The sequence below is a fragment of the Paracoccidioides brasiliensis genome (genome assembly GCF_000150735.1).
Source record: "Paracoccidioides brasiliensis Pb18 unplaced genomic scaffold supercont2.1, whole genome shotgun sequence".
Taxonomy (NCBI): Eukaryota; Fungi; Ascomycota; class Eurotiomycetes; order Onygenales; family Ajellomycetaceae; genus Paracoccidioides; species Paracoccidioides brasiliensis.
Genome location: NW_011371358.1, coordinates 545972 through 565526, shown reverse-complemented (window position 1 = coordinate 565526; position 19555 = coordinate 545972). Strand labels below are relative to the sequence as shown.

Sequence of the window (19555 nt, the reverse complement as noted above, 5' to 3'; positions counted from 1 at the left end):
TTTCTCCTTTTTCACCGTCCTCATCTTCATTTCCAGCATCCTCTCCATCTTCCATCTTCTACTTTTAGCGACATAGTTCTTACTGGAACGTGGGTTCCACTCCCTTGGTCGATGTATTATAAACTATTCTGTTATGACTGCCACTCCTAGTTAACGGTAGTTACCCCCCATTCTATATGCTTCATCATCATCGTTTGAACAACCTCAACCTCAACCTCAACCCAACGCAACCCATCCTCACCCAGCAACGGCCTCTCCCATTTCCTGCATTTCTGGTGCCGTGAGGATCTCCCGTAATTGTCATTTCCTGATATTTCCCCGTCTTTGGCCATCCCTTCTTTGGTGGTCTCTGGGCTGCTGCCCACTTCCCGCCTTTCCCTCTTGGGCCTGCAGAACCCAACCATACCTAAAAGACCTGCGGCCAGCAGCCAGCCCTCACCAGCACCTATCAACATCACCCACCTCATTCCCTCACCATCTACTTAGCCTCTACTCAACCTCCCACTCCAGCAGCTGACAGGAAAAAACCAGCGGATTATTTCCCTCTCCACCCTGGCTTCACCGGCTCTCGCTTCCAGCTAACGATGAATGGGGGCGATATTAAGAAAGCTGCGATTAACAAGGCAAAACAGATGGCCAGCAGCACTGCTAACGTAACCAACTCTACTAACGGGAACAACGCTGGCAAGAAGCGAAGGAAGGGAACTGACCTCAGGCCCATCGTTACGAACGAGTCTGCCCCCTCTGCTGCGCCGGGAGACGCCTTTCCGGGCCCCACCGCCATGCCCGCATCAGCTTCCAAGCAACCAGGGTGGGCGGATCTTTTCTTCCCTTACGCATTTTTTCATGTATTATTATTATTGCATGTGTTGATAGAACGGTATATTCTAACTCATCTACTGCAGGGTTTCTATCAACCCACATACCTTCAAAACTACCTATGGCTCCCCCTTCTCTCGTTCCCCATCTTCCTCCTCTACAGATGACCCCACCGAAATAACCGCTGACGAAGAAGACTCCGAGGACTATTGCAAAGGAGGTTACCACCCAGTACGCCCCGGTGAATCCTACAATAATGGCCGCTACATCGTCGTCCGCAAACTTGGCTGGGGGCATTTCTCCACTGTCTGGCTGTCGCGCGATACTACGAACGGAAAACATGTTGCACTAAAGGTCGTGCGGTCAGCCGCACACTACACTGAAACCGCAATCGATGAGATCAAGCTTCTGAATAAGATAGTCCAGGCGAACCCGAATCACCCAGGTCGAAAGCACGTCGTTAGCCTCTTGGATTCGTTCGAGCATCGTGGTCCCAACGGGGTCCACGTCTGTATGGTCTTCGAGGTTTTGGGTGAAAATCTACTGGGTTTGATCAAGCGCTGGAATCACCGTGGAATCCCGATGGCCCTCGTTAAGCAAATCACTAAGCAGGTTTTGCTTGGACTGGATTACCTGCACCGCGATTGTGGCATTATCCATACCGACCTAAAGCCGGAAAACGTCCTGATCGAGATTGGTGATGTGGAGCAGATCGTGAAGACCTGTGTCAAGGAGGAAGAAACTAAAAAGGAAAATAAAGAGGATAACCGCAATGGTCGGCGGCGGAGAAGAACTTTGATCACTGGAAGTCAACCTCTACCAAGCCCTCTTAACGCCAGCTTTAGCGGTATCGACCCTTTCCGCACTCATGCCTCCAACCAAAACTCTCATAGTAGCCTCAACCAGATTTTAAAGGATTCACCAGGTCAGCCTAAAACTTACCCCTACCCACTTGATGCGCAGTAGTTAACTGTTTCCTTGTAGCCACAACAAGTACAGCGAACCTTTCAATGAAAGATCGATTGGGAATCAAAGATCCAGAGACGCTCGAAGATGAAACACAAAAACAAAGAGAAAAGACAACGTGGGTTCCCTACAACTTATCATCGCGAAACTTCATATGCATTTTTTCTTATTCTGATGACCGTTTTTTATAGTGATATTTTGGAACGGGAGGTCTCCGGCATATCCTTAAATAAAAACTCTACCCCCCAGAAATCGAACGAGGAAGACGTTGAAATCGATATCATTTCAGTGAAAATTGCCGATTTAGGGAATGCCTGCTGGGTCGGGCATCACTTCACCAACGATATCCAGACCCGCCAATACCGTTCGCCAGAGGTTATACTTGGTGCCAAATGGGGTGCTAGCACAGATGTGTGGAGTATGGCAGCAATGGTATTATCTCCCTTATATACGCCGTAACACTCTTTCTCGTTCTCACTAACCGTCCGTTTTCTTCAAAATCAATAGGTTTTCGAACTCATCACTGGTGACTACCTCTTCGACCCGCAATCCGGCACCAAATACGGCAAAGACGACGACCACATAGCGCAAATCATCGAACTTCTAGGCCCCTTCCCCAAGTCCCTGTGCCTATCCGGAAAATGGAGCCAGGAAATCTTCAATCGCAAGGGCGAGCTGCGCAACATCCATAGACTCCGCCACTGGGCGCTCCCAGACGTTCTCAGAGAAAAATACCACTTCTCTGCCGAGGATAGTAAGGCCATTTCGGACTTCCTCAGCCCGATGCTCGAGCTGTTACCTGAGAGGAGAGCGAATGCGGGTGGCATGGCGAGTCATTCGTATCTGGATGGCACGAAAGGGATGGAGCAGGCGTTTTTGAGTATCCCTGTTGGGAGTCGTGGGGAGGGCATAGAAGGGTGGGCACAGGAGGTTAAGAAGAGTAGATAGAATGGCTTTGTGGATATTAATATGGAATATGGATATTGGTATGGGTATGGACGACGAGAAAAACGACATATGAAAGAAAACTATAAGAAACGAATATACCGGAGAAAGGGGAGAGAAAGACGAAAAATGAAGAAAAGAGCTGGAGATTTATTTAATATTGGCAACCTCTCCTGCACATCCCCAACGCTTAACGGTAATTTGATTACCATGTATTGCGTCCCCTTTGGTTACTTTGTTTTGTTTTCCCCCTTCCTCGTTTTCTCACGTTTGGATGCTAATCTTGCCCATCTGCCTTATTGCCTCACGGCTACTATCCTGTGTTTACTCTTTTCGTTTTTCCTCCTCCAGATCCTTGGTTTTGAAATACAGTTCACAACACAGAGCTTGAATCTTTCTTCCAGTTGTTTGGTCGTTGGATTTTACTATGCTATGGAATCGAATTTTTACGGCTCTGGATGTCTCTCTTTGTTCTCTTGTTCCCGCATTACATTTTTCCACTCTAGCTTTCCGCACCACCATCTGCCACCCTTTATATTACATGTTACCGCCATTGCTGCCACTGCTGCGCTTTCATCTTTTTCCTTCGCTCCCACTTATTCTTTCTCCCAACTTCTGCCACTCCTCTGACCATATCTGAATTGCGGAATCAATCTGCTGGTTGATGGAATGAATGGACGAATGGACGGATGGATAGGCGGATTGATTGAATGATTGATTGATTTTTCGATAGATTGATAGATGCATTTTTGTTGCTGCACGTATGTTCTCCTGCGGAGGGTTGGGAGTGTGTAGCCTATGTTCCCACGTCTCTACGTTTACACGCATCCTACGGACGTGGATATCACCGACTTCACATCTACATCCCGTATATCCCAATGTGCGTAAACGGGACGCTCTACTAGCTTATACGCTCCCTTCCCGCCTCCACCATCTCCGCTCTTCTTCACCGTATTCCACATATCTTCCCCCTATCCCCATTTCCCCCCCTTTGATGTCATCCATTTCCCAGCCTCTCCTTATATATTCATATATATAGTCCCAGCTTCTTCGTCTGCCCACTAGCCGTTCACTTTGAACAATTCTCCTTTGTCATTCCTCGTCCGTTTCCTTGTCCCGGTTTTCCCTTCCGCTGCTTTCTCTTTTCCTTCATTCGTTATGCTGGTTGTGGGCCTGTTCATGACCGAATTACTGGGGAAGTGTGTGGAAAAAGGGGTGGGATGGACAAAATTGACGGACAGGCCCGGATGCTGATATATGAGCTGAAATGGATGCTAGCAAATTCACATCACATCCTGTCATTTTAATTTTGACAGTTTTTTACACATTTTTTTCCCCTTTATATACAACATACAACTTACATAAACAATTGGAGTTCAGCGGTTATGGCCCTTTCGTTTATTTTTTCGCAGTTACTTGTTGGTTCGCTTTTAGCCATGCTATTCTTCTTCCTTTTAATTTGAAGGAGTTATGGAAATGTGATAGTCGAGTTTTACTCTAGAATAAGTATATAGATGAGGTGATTTGCTCTAGAGTCCGGAATCGAATTCTGGCAGGCAATGATGTACGTACATATATGGAACCTCCAAGGAATAAAACCGAGCATGAATTATAAACTGTTTCGACTATGTACCGGGTTTGATTCAAAGTAGGTTATATCTATAACTATGCCATCAAACATCATATGAAAGAATATCCAAGCATGCTATCCCAAATGCAAACCCATGCTATTGTAAGAACGAATCTTTGGGAGAAAAAATAATTCAAAATCGTAAAAGTAATGCGACGGAACACCACAAGAGCCGCTTTATTTACTCATCCATCGCCCACGCATACTCCAACCCCTGCCGCATGTGTACTTTATTCCGCGCCTCAAACCACTGCTGCTCGAACCCATTGCCCCGGTCCACCCCATCCCACCTATGCCCCGGCCGTATTCCATACCGATTGGGTGCAGCAGGCCCCGTATACACTTTCCTCCCGCTCTTCCCGCCTCCAACAGCGAACCCAGCGCCACCTCCACTCGTCGTCCCTTTCGTCAAAAATTCCGCGGCAGGATCATTCCACCTCGGCCTAGCCTTCAATTCGGCATTCATTTCCTCATCATCCACCGTCCTGGCAAGCGGCATATACCTAGCCTCCTTCAGCGCCTCCCTCCGCGCCTCCTTCTCACGCCGCTGTACATCGCCCGTCAACGCTTCCTTGGCCGCCGCCTCAGCCGCTGCAGCCTCCTGCACCGCCCTCCGCGCCTCCGCCCTTTTCATGGCAACATTGATTATCCGCCCGCTCGCATCGCGGTATATGGTTTCGGGCTCCACGACGCCCTTCCCAGCACGGTCAGATTTCTTCATGGCCAACGACTCCAGTTGACGCTTGCGCTGCTGTGCAACTACCATCGCCTCTGTCTCTTCGGCCGTCTGCAAGCCCGTCCGCGCACCGGATTCCATACGCAGTTCGCCACTCTCTTGCTCAGCATCGGGATCCCCGTCGGCGATTACAGGCCTGTCTTCGTCCTCAGCTTCATGTGCAGCCCGCTCAGCAGCAGCAGAGGCTAGGATGGCGTCAGCAGCTACCTGCTCAGCATTTGATGGCGCAGCAGGACCGCCTATCGTCTTCCAGCTGGACTTCTTCGACTTGCGGAATTCGGCGGAGTGTCGTTCGTCAGCTATTGTGTAGGGGGTATCATCATCTTCTTCGTCACTGCCACGTTTGAATCTGTGACTTTTGGGCTTCGAAGATGCGGTACGGAGGTCTGGTGGGTCATCGTCTGCGATTATTAGACCGCCAGAATTGGTGGTGTCTGCATGTTTGTTCTTCTTTCGCCGTTTTTTGACGTGGTCGGAGGTCGATGGGGGGTCTGCTGTTAGGTAGTTTTTGGCTAGATATGCGGCTATGGACATTATGATTATGGTTGCGGTTGTTCTTATTATTAGGATATGTTGTTATTGCTGTTGTTGTTGGTTGATGCTGTAGTTTTCGATATAGGTTTTAATTGTCAGTGATGTCAAGATATTTATTATATAACTACGGAAAATAGGTATTCCGGAGACGATCTGAGATACGAATACGAGATAAGATCCACCCGCGACAAAAAGCGTCAAACAGGCAACGAAAGAATCATAATTAATTTCCTGTACATCCAAGTACTCCGAAAATCCATGATTTGAATTATGGCTCGCTCCGATGAGGCAGAGTGGTGGTTCAATTCTGTCTATGATGCTGTGCAACAGATCCCCCGTGGTAAAGTGTGCTCTTACGGCCATATTGCCTGGCTTCTGGGTCAGCGTGAGACTACCCGGTTTTTCTTTCTACCTCCTTTGATTCATTATTATTCTATGCACATGCATTGTGCATGGCATGGAACGGTGATCGGATTACTGCTGTTGTTATTTGAGTGGCTACAGCATGCCAGCTGAAGCGTTATATAAGCATTGCTTGATTGTTTTCATGAATCTTGTCCTAACTCTCAAAAAGCTTTACCTCAAAATATCCCCTCTCTGTACTTACAACACGGACAGCATAGCATATATTCAATTGTCGATTTTGTATATAATCTGACTCCCTCTGCAGCTCAAAGGTCACGACAAGTAGGCATGTGCCTTAAATACCTACCCTCCAACAGCCCGGGGACCGACCACTACTACCACGACCAAAATGTGCCATGGCAGCGTGTCATAAACGCGAAGGGGATGATCTCACATCGGTATGTAGCAATTTCGTTCATCTACTAGTTCATCTGTCTCGTTTCTTTTTCCCTGAATGCATTCTTCCAGTCCCGTCGCTGAGCCTGGAATAGCGGTCCCGGATCTGCAGCGAGACAGGCCGCTGTGCTCGAAGAGGAAGGGGTCGATGTGCATGTGGATGGCATGGGGGAGTACTCTGTTGAGTTTGGTCGGTTTGGATGGTTTCCGGATCGCCTCCCTAGGGACGAGAGTGGTGATGAATCAGAAACAGAGGAGGCCAGAACTGCGAGTGGTGGTTGAAGGAATGGCATGTTTTGGAAACCTTGGCAGTTTATTTCCGATTTTGAGATAGTTATACAGCTTGGCGATGATCTTGCTTCGACATAGTTACTCAGATTAGCACATGTACAGGAATTCCATACATCTCGGAGGACAGCCGTAGTTGTGTATCATCTGGATACGTGTATGAACCGGACATGAGCTTGGTGCAGCTGGGATAAATCCAACGCGGTAGTGCTTGATAACATACTCCATACCGTACAACATGCTCCTCTTGTGACGTAGTCCTGACATGTAGCCGTTCCATGGAGGGGAAATAGAACTAAAGGTAGCTAGCTACAACCACAACAACTCCTATGAAACTAAGGTTTGAATTATGTCTTACGATTCACCCTGGGTTTGTGGCGGAAATTCAAGACCAAGCATCCATTTTGTGAGAGGACTTATAGTTGTAAACCATGTGTTTTCCCACCGCAATACCCGATCGATCCCTTTCTTTTGGGTTTGGAATAAACAAGGACCTTTTCGATTGATGTCGCGCTCCGAAACTATCCGAGGTTCCCCTATCTCAGTAGCGTATCAGATACGAGAGAAGCAGCATACTTTCTAGAAGCACGATTCATGTGCCCCGCATTAGACTCCGGGGAACGTTGTTGGGGAGCTAAAAGCGAGCTAGCTAGTCCTAACTAATCGTGCCGCTGCGCAACCCACACCTCATGTGGGTGCGCCACACAAAAACGATAAAAACACCAAAATGATAAAAATCTTGCAATTTCATCATCTTCATCATCTTCATCAATTAATAACTCACCACAATGTCAAAGAAGGATAAAAATATTGAAGACTGTATTCAAAAAGCTGTCACTTACCATCAAAAAAACCCAAATTTCAAAATACTGCCTCTGTCATGAGAATTTGAGGTTCCTTATCAATGGAAGGAATCTGAATACTGCGAAGATTCCAGCTAACAAGAGATTAAATGAGAGTCAGAAGAATGTAATTAAACAATGGGTCAAGCTGCTTGATGAAAAGAATTGTCCTCTCACAGCTGAACACATTGAAGATTTCACAAATTCAATGCTCAGATGTCAGCATATAGATCCTACTACCTCTTCTTCAAAAGTCAGCAAGATATAGACTTATAGGTTCATTGAACATCTACCTGAGTATAAGAGGGTGAAACAGATGCCAATGAATCCAAAGAGAGTGACAGTTAAAGATATTGAATATATCAATACATGATTTGAACATCTTCAGATTCTGTTTGAGTTCATACAATACACAGATCTTCATAAGATAATTCTATATGAATTTTCATCACATGCCACTCATTTGCTACAATCTCTGAATAGTCTACCATTTCAGCAATATAAGTATTATCATTCAAAAGCAGTCAACTATGCTGCATGTCATGGTCTTGTTAAGTATGAAAAATGATAGTTTCTACAAAATCTCTCTGCTATTGTTAACCGGACTTGGCTCTGTTATAGCAAGCATTCACCTGAGTTGATTAAGATCAGGTCGACTAAGTGCCTTATTGTGCTTGATCACTGTAGAAAGGTCAGCTGCCACTAGAATTGAATGATATAAATATTGATCTCTATTACTAATAATAGCTAAGACAGGTGTCTAAGACTCTAATAATCTGTAAGAGATATAGATGTGGTAGAAGAGTATCCCAAGAGAATCAAAACTATGATTATAACTGAATAGAATAGTTGAAAGGTAGAGTGTTCTCAAAGTGTAATAAAATTAATCATGATCAAGAAGATAAGCTTCTTTGATCCTAAGAGTAATGAGCGTCTTTATATACATGATGAAATCCTCTGGTAGATCTGGTAGATCTGATATACTGATCATACTAATCTACTAGTAGGTTTGATAGATGAATTTATCAGTCATATCAATCTATCAGTCATATGATCTGTACCCTCTCTGGAAACAGTTCTGCTGTTTTGTCACTTAGTCTCTGTCAGCTCTCTTATTAGATTTATTCCTACCTAATGATTTCTTGATTGTTCATGTAGGGTGTTTTCTTAGATTTGTAATATCATTTCCCTCTTTCTTTGTTGAGCTGTCCTCAGCAATTTGTCATAAATAGTAGTTCTTCTGTATCTTGTTGGATTTCATTTCTGTAAGTCTTCTTTTCTTTCATTTTACCATCATGGTCTGTGGTCAGATGATTCACTGTCATGAACTTGCTGCTGATATCAATAGACAAGACTTTATCATGCTCTTATCTTGCCTTCATTGTTCACAGTCAAATCACCCTTGCATTAAATCTGATAAATTGAAAAAGTATAGTGAATGTGTTCAAGTTGACTGTTGTTGTGTCATGAATTCCAGCATTTCTCATTCTGACTGGAACAAGTTATACTGTGCTCAGGAGAAGTTGGAGGAAGAAAAGACTCAAACCCTTCAAAAGTTGCTTTGTCTTCAAAAACAAAAGAAGTTTCTCCATAAATGTGCTAGTCATTTTCTCAAATCTGATATGAAATCTTTAGAGGAATTGAAAAAGTTAGAAGAGGAGGAGAAAAAACAGTGTGAGGCACAAGCTGCTCATCAACAAGAGGTGGAGCAGCTTCTCACAACTATTGATGACTTCTCTTTTGAACTTTCTGATTCACAGCTCACTCAGTTGAATCAGTCTCTGAATTTCATCAATGAAACTGTTGAATCATCTGTGTTACATTTGCCAGATGTTCAATAGATTCTCAGATATTTTCTGAGATATCACATTCTTTTCACTTGATTAGGTAGTGATCTTTTTCATTAATTCTTTATTTGTTTAGAATTCTTTTAATCTTATATTCTTTTTCTTTTAGATTGACTTTTGTTCTGTATTATTTAGCATTTTGTGATGTTATTTCCAGTAGTGAGACATGAAAAATAAGGTGTATTCACATAGTTTTCAATAATTGAAGTTTGTAATTAACTGGTTCTGTTTTTCTTGCAATTTCAAATGATTCTAACTTTTTGTGGTCTAATTTTTCATTTGATCATCTGATTTTGATGTTTCTTTGTAATAGAAACACTTTCTCTCCCTCTCTAAAATGAGGTACCTTCTGGCATTTTTTGTCATAGTAGTGCTTCATTCATTTGCTGATGAATTTGATTTTCTTTCACAGATGTTGATGCAATTCTTGTAACTATTCTGCTCTTAACTTAGCTTTCTATACTCTTGTCTTGACTGGTAGACTTTTCTGTAGGATGTCTGATTCTCTTCTGTAGTTCATGAAGAAAGATGTGTACTCTGTGATTGCATTTTTCAAACTGTTATATGTCAATTGCACTAGGGGTAGTAATTCTACCCAGTTGTTTTATTGATAGTTGACATAACAACATAAGTATTGTTTCATTGTCTGGTTCAATCATTCAGTCTGTCTATCTGTCTGTGAGTGATAGACCATTGAAAGCTTGCTTTCTATTCCTAATCATGCTGTTAGAGTTTGTCAGAATTTTGAAGTAAATCTCATGTCTCTATTTATTATAATCTCTTTTGGCATTTTATAATTCACAAACACATTTCTGAGTACAATGTGTATGGTCTCTGGTGCTGATGTCACTTCTCAATATGGTATGAAGCAGATGTATTTCATCAGTCTGTTTGTGACTGTAAATATCAAATCATATACTTCTCTTGTCTGTGATTCTTTGAATTTTGACAGTTTGACTATAAAATCCATTGCAATCAATTCTCATAGTTGCTTTAGCTATGATATTGATTGCAGTAATCTGTATGATGCATGTCAGTCTGACTTGCTTCTTCCACAAGTTTCACAGTTTCTAATATATTTTTATATATCTGCCTACATTCCTGGCCAGTAATACATTCTTGTGATTTTCTTCATAATCTTGTCAATGCTGAAGTATTCTGAGGTAATAGCATCATGTTCTTCTCTCATCACTTCCATTCATACCTTCTTTAGTATATATATAAATTTCTTGTACAGTGTGAGTCCCTCCTTCATCACTGTCTTTCTGTTGATCTTCTCCCACAAGTCTTCATTCAAAACTCTTATTTTGTTGAGTATAGGTGTTTTTTTTGTAATGGCATAGGTTGCTCTTATTGCTTGTGAATTGAAGATCATTTTCTTGTCTTCATTCACATTGAAGAGTGTCTGTCTCTGTTTCTGCTTGATCATCAGATCTGATCTCCAGCTCAAAGCATCAGCTCAAATATTCTCTTTTTCTTTGCAGTGTTTGATCTTGAAATTATATGCTGCCAGTGTTTCTGACCATCTCGCTTGCTGTCATGTTAGCTCCTTCATGATAGTGAAGTATTGTAGATTGTGATGGTTCAAGAGTATCATAACTTAATGATTGACTTCTTTCAGATATACTCATCATTTCTTCAACACATTCATTATTGCTAACAGTTATTTGTTGTGTATATCATAATTTTGCTCTGCTAATGCCATTGTTCTTGCAAAACAAGCAATGAGTCATAGGTTTTCTTGCTCACCAGACTGCTATAATCTTGCTTCAATAGCACAGTCTGATGCATCTATGTCCATAATGCATGACTTTCTGGGATTGAAGTGTCTTTGCATATTCTCTATGCTGAAATACATCTTTTATCTTTTCAAATGCTTGTTGCTGTTTGTCTCTCCACACAAAGAGTGTGTTCTTCTTGAAGAGTATTGTCAGTGCTTTTGCTATTTCTGAAAATCATTCAATGTAGATTCAGTAGTAGTTTGTTAGTCTGTGAAATAATTATATTTCTATAATATTCTTAGATATGAGCTAGTTTATTATCACTTTTATTTTGTCTGAATTCATTTGTATTTCTTTTATTGAGATGATGTGTTCTAAAAATCTCACTTCTTTTCTGAAGAATTTGCATTTCTCTGATTTCAACAGTAGATGATTGTTCTGTAATTTCTTCAAAACCATCTTGACTTTTTCTGCATGGTCCAGTCTGTCTCCATGGGTGTATATCAATATGTCATCTAGGTATGTCACCACAAACTTGTCCAAGTATTCATACAATACTTGATTTATCATTGCTTGAAATATCACTGGTGCATTGATGAGTTCAAAAGATATAATCAAATATTCATAAAGTTCAAACTGTGTTGTAAATACTGTTTTCCATTCATCACCCTTCTTCATTCTTACCAGATTGTAGGCTCCTCTCAAGTCTAGTGTGGTAAATCATATTACTCTTTGAAACCTGTTCTGTATCTTTTTGATGAGGGGTAAAGAGTATCAATTCTTTGTCATTATGCTGTTCAGCTGTCTGTAATCTACACATAACTGTAGACTTCTGTCTTTCTCTAGAACAAAGATCACTGAGTATTCTGCTGATGATATCAATGATCATATTAACTCTTTTGCTTTGTTTTTATTCAAATATCTCTGAATTTCAGATAGTTCTTTCTCTATCATTTAGTAGATTGCTGAGTAGACTGGTTTCTTGTCTTCTTGTATTGATATTTCATGATTTCAATCTTGATGTCTCAGCAGACTCTGCAACAATTCCTTCTCTCAGAATAACTCTCAGAATTCTGAATACTTCTCTGATATTGCTGTTCCCATCATAGCTTGCAAACTTATTAATTCTTCCATCTCTCTAAGCATTCTAATATTCTTTATTGCTCAAATCTCTTTGTTCATAGCTATGCCTCTGGTCCATTCAGTGCTGTGGTCGCTGGGTCACTAAGTGTCTAGTCTCAAAAAATATTCATATTTTGTTAGCCTTATCTTTTCCTCACACCAGTTAATCTTCAGATTGTGTTTTTTTAGCCATGGGTATTCTAGTACCATATCATAGCTCCTGGTTTGTGTTATATCAAATACAATTCTTTCTTTATAGTCTTCTGTTTTCATTGTCATGAAGTATGTTTCTCTGTTGACTTATTCTAGATCTGTCTCACCTAGTCTCTGTAGAAGATAATCATTCTTTTTCTGTCTTGTCAGAATTGCTTCCTTCTCCATGTACCTCTTTTTCATAAATATACCTGTTGCTTCTGAATCTAGTAGTACATGTGTGCTTTGTCCTTCTAGTTCTACTAAGAACTTCAAGTGCAGTGATCTGTCTGTGGCAGCTAACTGCTATCCTCTTTTGCTATCTCAAGACACTAATTCTGAGTAATATAGTCATTTTTTGATGATTTTAGTATTGCTCTGAGATCAACTGATATGTTGTCTTTCAGCATTTCACACACAGTGTCTCAATGTTTCTCACATCTTCTCATCAATTGAGGTTGTTATTCTCTTTCTGTATCAGTCTGATCACTTCACACCATGAATCTGAATTCACTTCATCACACTTTGTGTTGTAGCATATTTTCAGTATTTGTTCTTTAATCTTGTATCAATGAATTCTTTCCTCTTCAGATATATCTGTGGGTTCTATCAATCTCCACTGTGCTCTATGCTTATGATACACATGGTACACTTCTGTGCAACTGTGGTTAGTGCAGTATGTCCAGGCTATTTCTCTATATTTTTCATGATTCAAATTCAGTCTAAGGTCTTCTTTTAGCCATTCTGGCATGAAGGTTAGTTTGTAGGAGATTCTTCTGAGATGATCTCCTTCTCATCATGATATATATGAGTAATATCCTTCTTTCATTTTCTTCTCTTTATGAATTCTGCAGTTGTTGCTTCAGCATAGTATTCATGATACTTCTGAGCATTCTCAGTTGGTAGTCTTTGATTTAGCTTTCTGTAGCTTTTCATAGTTGATATTTTCAAACTGCTGTATTCTGAATTGGAGAAGTTCAAGTTGTTGTGAGAGCATTATAATGATCTTTTGTCAATCAGTGTCATTGATACTTTCAACATATTCTGAGATGAGATCTTTATCATTATCACTGTCAGTGAGCAGTTTCATTATCATCACTGTTATACACTGATATGATATGATAAAGATGTCTCTTTTTTTGTTTTCTTCTTCTTGGAAAATATTCTGAGTTCTTCTTGCTCTTTATATATATAATACAGTTATCTTTAAAGCAAAATAATCAATGAAGTCTTCCATGTTCTAGGTGTTGTAGATCTGTCATGTTCTGTGAATCAGATATTTCCTCATCATCCTCTTCTTCTCTGCATGTCATACAATCTTTCACTTTATAAGAGTAGAATGTTCTATGATAAGAGTGGTTCAGATCAGTCTGCTGTCATTTGATATCATCTCTTTGTGCTTGTTAATGATATTTATACTCATATCTGTTTATTTCAAATTCCTTATATCATAGATGAGTTGATTCTGAAATGGCTTTGTTCATTTACTTAGTGTGGTATTCACACTATGAATGTTTTAGTCTGAATGTGAGTGATTTGTTTTCTTCTCATAATTTTTGAACTCATTTCTCATAAAATTTCCATGTGAATTGTTTATGATTTTCTCAGAACTGAAGTGTTCTTCTTTCTGCCTATCTCTGGTAATACTGCCTCACTTCAGAACTGAGTTAGTAATGTTGAAATCCAGCTCTGATGATTCTTATCACCTAGGTTTCTTCTTTATCCTCTGTTGGATTTTCTGCCTGTTCAGAGGTCTTCAGCTGCTGTTTGATGGCCTGCAGATATTTTGTTGCTTGATGCCCTCCCCATATAGTCCTTAGCTTCCTGTTGTTGTTGTGTTGAGGGCATTGCCTTGTCATATGCTCTGATTTCTCATATAGAAAGCATAATCTTTCTCTCTGACATTGCTGTTCTTTTTCTTCTTTGAAGCATTCTGTCTTCACAGTTGTATTGAGCTTCATAGATCATGGTCTGTAAGAGTCGCTCTGTTTCTTCTGGGTTCTGATGTTGTGGAAGTATTGCTCTTTCTTTTCCCAGCATTGCTCATACATGCAGTTGTTAATCTGTACTGCAAGTTCTATCATGCCTTGTAGAGTGTTCAGTTTATTCTTCTCTCTTGCAATTTCATCTTTTACTTCCTCCTTCAGTCTTTGATAGAATTGGGAAGCCAATGCTTCAGTATCCCAGTCCAAATGAGAGCTTATTTGTTGAAATTCTAATGTATAATATGCTATTAATCCTGTTTACCTTGTCTGATAGATTCTTTGAGTTGCTGTGCCTTTCTCATCTATTGCTTCAAATGTCATTTTGAGTAGCTTAACAAAGTTGTCATATCTCTTGAAGACTCATTCAGTGTTTTCATCTTGATCTTCTTTCTTTTCATGGAATCATTCTCTGACTCTTGGTTCAAACTAGTCAAAGACTGCTTCAGATAGATAGGTCAAAGCCATCAAGACTTTGTCTGCTTCACTCATGACTTTAGATGTGTTGGCAGTGAGGTAGACATCTATCTGTGTCAAAAAGACTTGTAGTTTTCCTGATTCTTTTGAGAATGATACTGGTGGGTTCACCTTCATTCCTCTAGTGGCTATAGCAAATTCCAACATCTTGATTTTCTCAGTCAAGGTTTTGTTCACCTTTACTAGTTCTTGTATGTCTCTCTTTGGTCCATTCATCACTGATCCAGCTCATGATGTCATTGTTAGATTTCCATTAAAGGTTCAGAGGTATCTTATCTTGATTCATCTGTTGTGATAAAGATATGTTCATGTACAGACTTCTCAATAAATATTTCCTTCAAGCAGAAGGTTCTCCATGACCTCAGATATAGAGATGATCAATGTTAACTGGACTTGGCTCTGTTACAGCAAGCATTCATCTGAGTCAATTAAGATCAGATTAACTAAGTATCTTATTGTACTTGATCACTGTAGAAAGATCAGCTGCCACTAGAATTGAACAATAGAAATATTAATCTCTATTACTGATAATAGCTAAGACAGGTGTCTAAGACTCTAATGATCTGTAAGAGACATAGATGTGGTAGAAGAGTATCTCAAGAGAACCAAAACTATGATTATAACTGAATAGAATAGTTGAAAGGTAGAGTGTTCTCAAAGTGTAATGAAATTGATCATGATCAAGAAGATAAGCTTCCTTGATCCTAAGGATAATGAGCGTCTTTATATACATGATGAAATCCTCTGGTAGATCTGGTAGATCTGATATACTGATCATACTAATCTACTGATAGGTTTGATAGATGAATCTATCAGTCATACCAATCTATCAGTCACGTGATCTGTACCCTCTCTGGAAACATGTCCTGCTGTTCCGTCACTTAGTCTCTGTCAGCCCTCTCATTAGGTTTATTCCTACCCAATGATTCCTTGATTGTTCATGCGGGGTGTTCCCTTAAGTTTGTAACAGCTATGTGAAAGCAGATCTTTAAATCTGATACAATAGCTGCAGAATGGGCTCAACATGGCATATATTCATGGAATTCTGACTGAGTTCTTGACACTCTTAAGCAGTGAATCTCATCACCTCCTTTACTGCAGATTTATGAAGATGAGAATGATTCAGATCACATATCTATCTCTTCTTCTCAGCTATCCTCATCAAAGACAATCCAAAAGCTGAAACTCCATATTAATATAGTGGAAAACACTATACAAAGTATTAGAGATACTTTTGATTTGAAATCACTCACCTTGACATGTCATTTGAACAAGATATTCAAAGCAAGTCTAATTCATGTGGAACTTAATGAGCAACAGACCACTGAATTAGAGAACTTTCTCAATGCCAGTAAATGCCACAGAGCTAAAACAACCTATCACCAGGTTCAAGTAGGGGTAGTTCTCACTATTAAAGATACCAATAGAAAAATCAAGTGTTGTAAGGATAATGAAGCTGAAAAAGAGAAGAATAAGGAGTGATGGAGGCTTGGAGTTGGTCCCATGAAAATTGGCAATAACCCACTGTTAGGGTGCGAATGCGAGCTGCATAAGAAGGAAACTCTCTGCGTTGCTAACTGCTATATAACGAAATACTAAGCTTGATGGGATGAAAGGGGGACCCGCATGGTTCACGTGGTCACGTGATGAGGATTAGGCCTAATCGGGCGCCGAGCTTAATCCGACGTCGAGTCTAACCGGGCACCGGGCCTCGGTCGGGCTCGGTCAGACGCGCCGGGCGCCGGGTCGAGTCTAACCAGGCGCCGGGCCTCGGTCGGGCTCGGTCGGGCGCTGAGCCTAACAGCTTTATCTGCAGCATCTGCAGAGTCTGCAGCATCTATTGAACAGTCAGTTATTCAATTTCATATATTCTCACTATCTGTATCTGCTTCATGCTAATGAGCTTTATAATACTACAGCAATTGTAATATTCTCAGACATACATAATTAAGATGTTCTCAACTGTGTGTAATTTAATATACTTTAATTGAGTGTTGTAGCATTGAGATATTTTGAATTATAATCTAATGAGTTGAGCTCTGGTTGGTTTTGGTATTGCACTCACTTGGGTGTTGCACTTGCTTGGGAAATACATTAGTTGAATAGTGTTGAAATAAAAGTAATCCAATGAGAAATAAACTTTAAGTCACAGATCTAGTGACATGTAATTTAAATAAGCTTTTCTTTAACTGTTAAACTTAATTTTATACTTCTTCATCCTTAAAGTAAGTTTATGAGAATTATTCTTTTAAACTTATAAAACTTCTCAAAATGTTGTCAACAGCCAATGAGGGTTTGCTAGGACACCTAAACCTTTAAAACACTGAGATATGTCGAATGTTGGCACCAACTGCCCTTCTCTTGGTCATGGAAACAAATTTCTCCGCACCACCAGGGTAGTCTTGTATCGATAATCACTGCAGAAGATTATGAGAATTATGCCACTGATGAAGTTTAGAAGGCACTTCTGCCTCCACTCTTCTATTTGTAGGCAATATGCTTGTCTACTTCGTTAACTAGTCAAGCCCACTTATTCAGCTTCTCAAGTAACCTTCTCTACGCGATGTCATTGTTGACTCCCCCATCTCCGCCGCCGCATCATTACAATGTAACTCAAACTTAGACCATAGAGTAAGATGAATATTGAATTTTCTTCCTAGTCTTACAAATCAAACTTTTGATTAGCTGGTTAAAACGAATTCATTATGCATAAGATTACTCTTTTGATGAAAAAAGAAAGTAACTAAGAGTTCGGGAACTATAAAATAGAAATAAAGGAAGAAAAACCATAGGAGAGCATTCATTAGATGATAAAATTACATTAATGCTTTCGCCTTCAGATAAAAATACAAAACTCTGTCTTGAGCTCACACTGCAGCACTGTGCTTGCGTTTTGACAAGAGAATACCCAGGATGGAATTTATTGTCATATGACCGTATCAGGAATGGTCTTCAAGAATTTAGAATATTTCGCGCGGCTGGTATTTCACCCCTCTCACCCGTCTTACAATCTTAGAAGATCCATGGTAAAGATAAGGACCTGACTCCCGATTGGTGGATCGCTTAATTAACTTAGCTCAGATCGTGGGGAAGCAGAGTTGAAGTTTGACCCACAGGAAACAATGAATGGTAGTTAGTACATGAACCATGCAACCATGTAAAAGTCTTCCTTATCCGCCTATTCAACTTCTTCGTCCCAGGAGTTTACCGATCATGTCAGGATTTAACTAACGTCCGGCGATTGCCAAATTTCTCGGCTGTTCTACCACAACCATCCTGCCAACCTACCCTTACCTACTGGCTCAACACCAGCTCCTGCTCCTATGAAATTGGCATCAACTATATATACATGGCTAATCTTCAACCGTGCAATGAGTGGTAGTGGGAATGCATAGTGGCGAGAGCCGAGAAGGCCAGTGCCGCAATGCCAAAGGGCGCAAACAGCGCTGAACATGTAACTAACTAACCTGACGTTGTGGTATCAGGAGACACTGGAAATTTTATCTTGATCGGATGTACCATGCAAAACTAGCAGCTGTTTCAAGGGGGGGGGGGGAAAAGAAGTCAAAGCCGCATGCTGATTATGGCACGTATGAAATTGAGATTCTTTGGTGGACCTTGCGATGAAAAAACGGGAGTTTCTTATCCCTAACTCAACTTCCCCTTTCCACCGTTGGATGATGTGTGCCTCTGACCACGCCACCTGACGAACGGCCACCTGACGCACGAAAGCTTGGACATGGGTTTCCCCCAGGGACAGGGCAAATATGGCAAATGTGCCGGTAGATATTCTTATTTGGGTCGTTCAAAGCTTCTTGGTGAACTACAGTTTGATGTGGTTGAACTATAATTTGATTCAACTGTTGTATCACCCAAGGCTTTAGGATATTGGATAATAAAATGACGCATCTGATGAGATTCATCTATAATTTTGCCTATATGTTTAACAGAGAACGATTCCCAGAAGTATATAACCTATATTTCAAAGCGACCTTTAATATATACATTGATGAGGGAACCCAGACAATCAAAAAATAAAGAGATGAATAATAGATAAAAAATATATCTCAACATGAAATCACTTCATGCGCTTTTTGCAGCGGCTGCTTTCCTCCCATCTCTCAGTCTCGCAGTTTCTTCAGGGCAGTCGCAAGATATACCACAGAGGCCGTCTTGGGATTACTGTTCCCCGAACCTATATGTTCGTATTTAACATTTTCCCTCTAGAGCCTTAATCTCGTTGAAACATGAAGTGTAGTTTAATCTCAGCAAAACTAACAAAATATACCTATCTAGTGTCATACCGACGTCGATTGCCGGAATACTGTGGATTGCCGGCAGAAGGCATGGGTAAGTTCATTATTCTATATTCCATACCATCAACAATAGAAATTGGAAAAGCTGGAGAATACGAGACTAAATATCATTATCGTTTTCATAAGAACCATGATTGGAGGGTTATCTTCTGCGGTCTACTTTTCTCGTCACATTCCTGCTGGACATGGGAAGTAAGTTTATCTATCAAACGGTTCAGCATCGTTTTTCTGAAGTGAGAAAAGGAGGAGCAAGAACCGCCAGAAGCAAAAGAAATCATGGTGTCCTCCCCAGACCATCAACTCAGCGCATCATCGGGAGTGAGCAGACCGGTCAGTC

General features: G+C 40.7%; 7 protein-coding genes across 7 annotated transcripts; 4 read left to right on the top strand and 3 right to left on the bottom strand.

Annotated features, from left to right (window-relative positions):
- Positions 1-584: 584 nt before the first annotated feature.
- PADG_00168 (CMGC/SRPK protein kinase) lies at positions 585-2733 on the top strand (the record flags this gene model as incomplete). The annotated part of the gene is made up of 5 exons (XM_010757420.1): positions 585-811; positions 906-1744; positions 1804-1903; positions 1977-2217; positions 2293-2733. The coding sequence occupies 5 exons, from the start codon at positions 585-587 to the stop codon at positions 2731-2733; spliced, it is 1848 nt and encodes a 615-aa protein (XP_010755722.1).
- A 1808-nt stretch (positions 2734-4541) lies between these two features.
- Positions 4542-5630, bottom strand: PADG_00167 (uncharacterized protein; the record flags this gene model as incomplete). The annotated part of the gene is made up of 1 exon (XM_010757928.1): positions 4542-5630. One exon carries the CDS (start codon positions 5628-5630, stop codon positions 4542-4544), a length of 1089 nt encoding a protein of 362 aa, XP_010756230.1.
- A 270-nt stretch (positions 5631-5900) lies between these two features.
- Positions 5901-6713, top strand: PADG_00166 (uncharacterized protein; the record flags this gene model as incomplete). The annotated part of the gene is made up of 3 exons (XM_010757927.1): positions 5901-6015; positions 6301-6433; positions 6527-6713. 3 exons carry the CDS (start codon positions 5901-5903, stop codon positions 6711-6713), a joined length of 435 nt encoding a protein of 144 aa, XP_010756229.1.
- A 2314-nt stretch (positions 6714-9027) lies between these two features.
- PADG_11057 (uncharacterized protein) lies at positions 9028-9402 on the top strand (the record flags this gene model as incomplete). The annotated part of the gene is made up of 1 exon (XM_010758359.1): positions 9028-9402. One exon carries the CDS (start codon positions 9028-9030, stop codon positions 9400-9402), a length of 375 nt encoding a protein of 124 aa, XP_010756661.1.
- Positions 9403-14407: 5005 nt separating this feature from the next.
- PADG_00165 (uncharacterized protein) lies at positions 14408-14749 on the bottom strand (the record flags this gene model as incomplete). The annotated part of the gene is made up of 2 exons (XM_010757419.1): positions 14408-14642; positions 14691-14749. The coding sequence occupies 2 exons, from the start codon at positions 14747-14749 to the stop codon at positions 14408-14410; spliced, it is 294 nt and encodes a 97-aa protein (XP_010755721.1).
- A 1829-nt stretch (positions 14750-16578) lies between these two features.
- Positions 16579-18356, bottom strand: PADG_00164 (uncharacterized protein; the record flags this gene model as incomplete). The annotated part of the gene is made up of 2 exons (XM_010757418.1): positions 16579-16739; positions 18197-18356. 2 exons carry the CDS (start codon positions 18354-18356, stop codon positions 16579-16581), a joined length of 321 nt encoding a protein of 106 aa, XP_010755720.1.
- A 618-nt stretch (positions 18357-18974) lies between these two features.
- Positions 18975-19414, top strand: PADG_00163 (uncharacterized protein; the record flags this gene model as incomplete). The annotated part of the gene is made up of 3 exons (XM_010757417.1): positions 18975-19103; positions 19199-19252; positions 19292-19414. The coding sequence occupies 3 exons, from the start codon at positions 18975-18977 to the stop codon at positions 19412-19414; spliced, it is 306 nt and encodes a 101-aa protein (XP_010755719.1).
- Between the last annotated feature and the right edge of the window lie 141 nt (positions 19415-19555).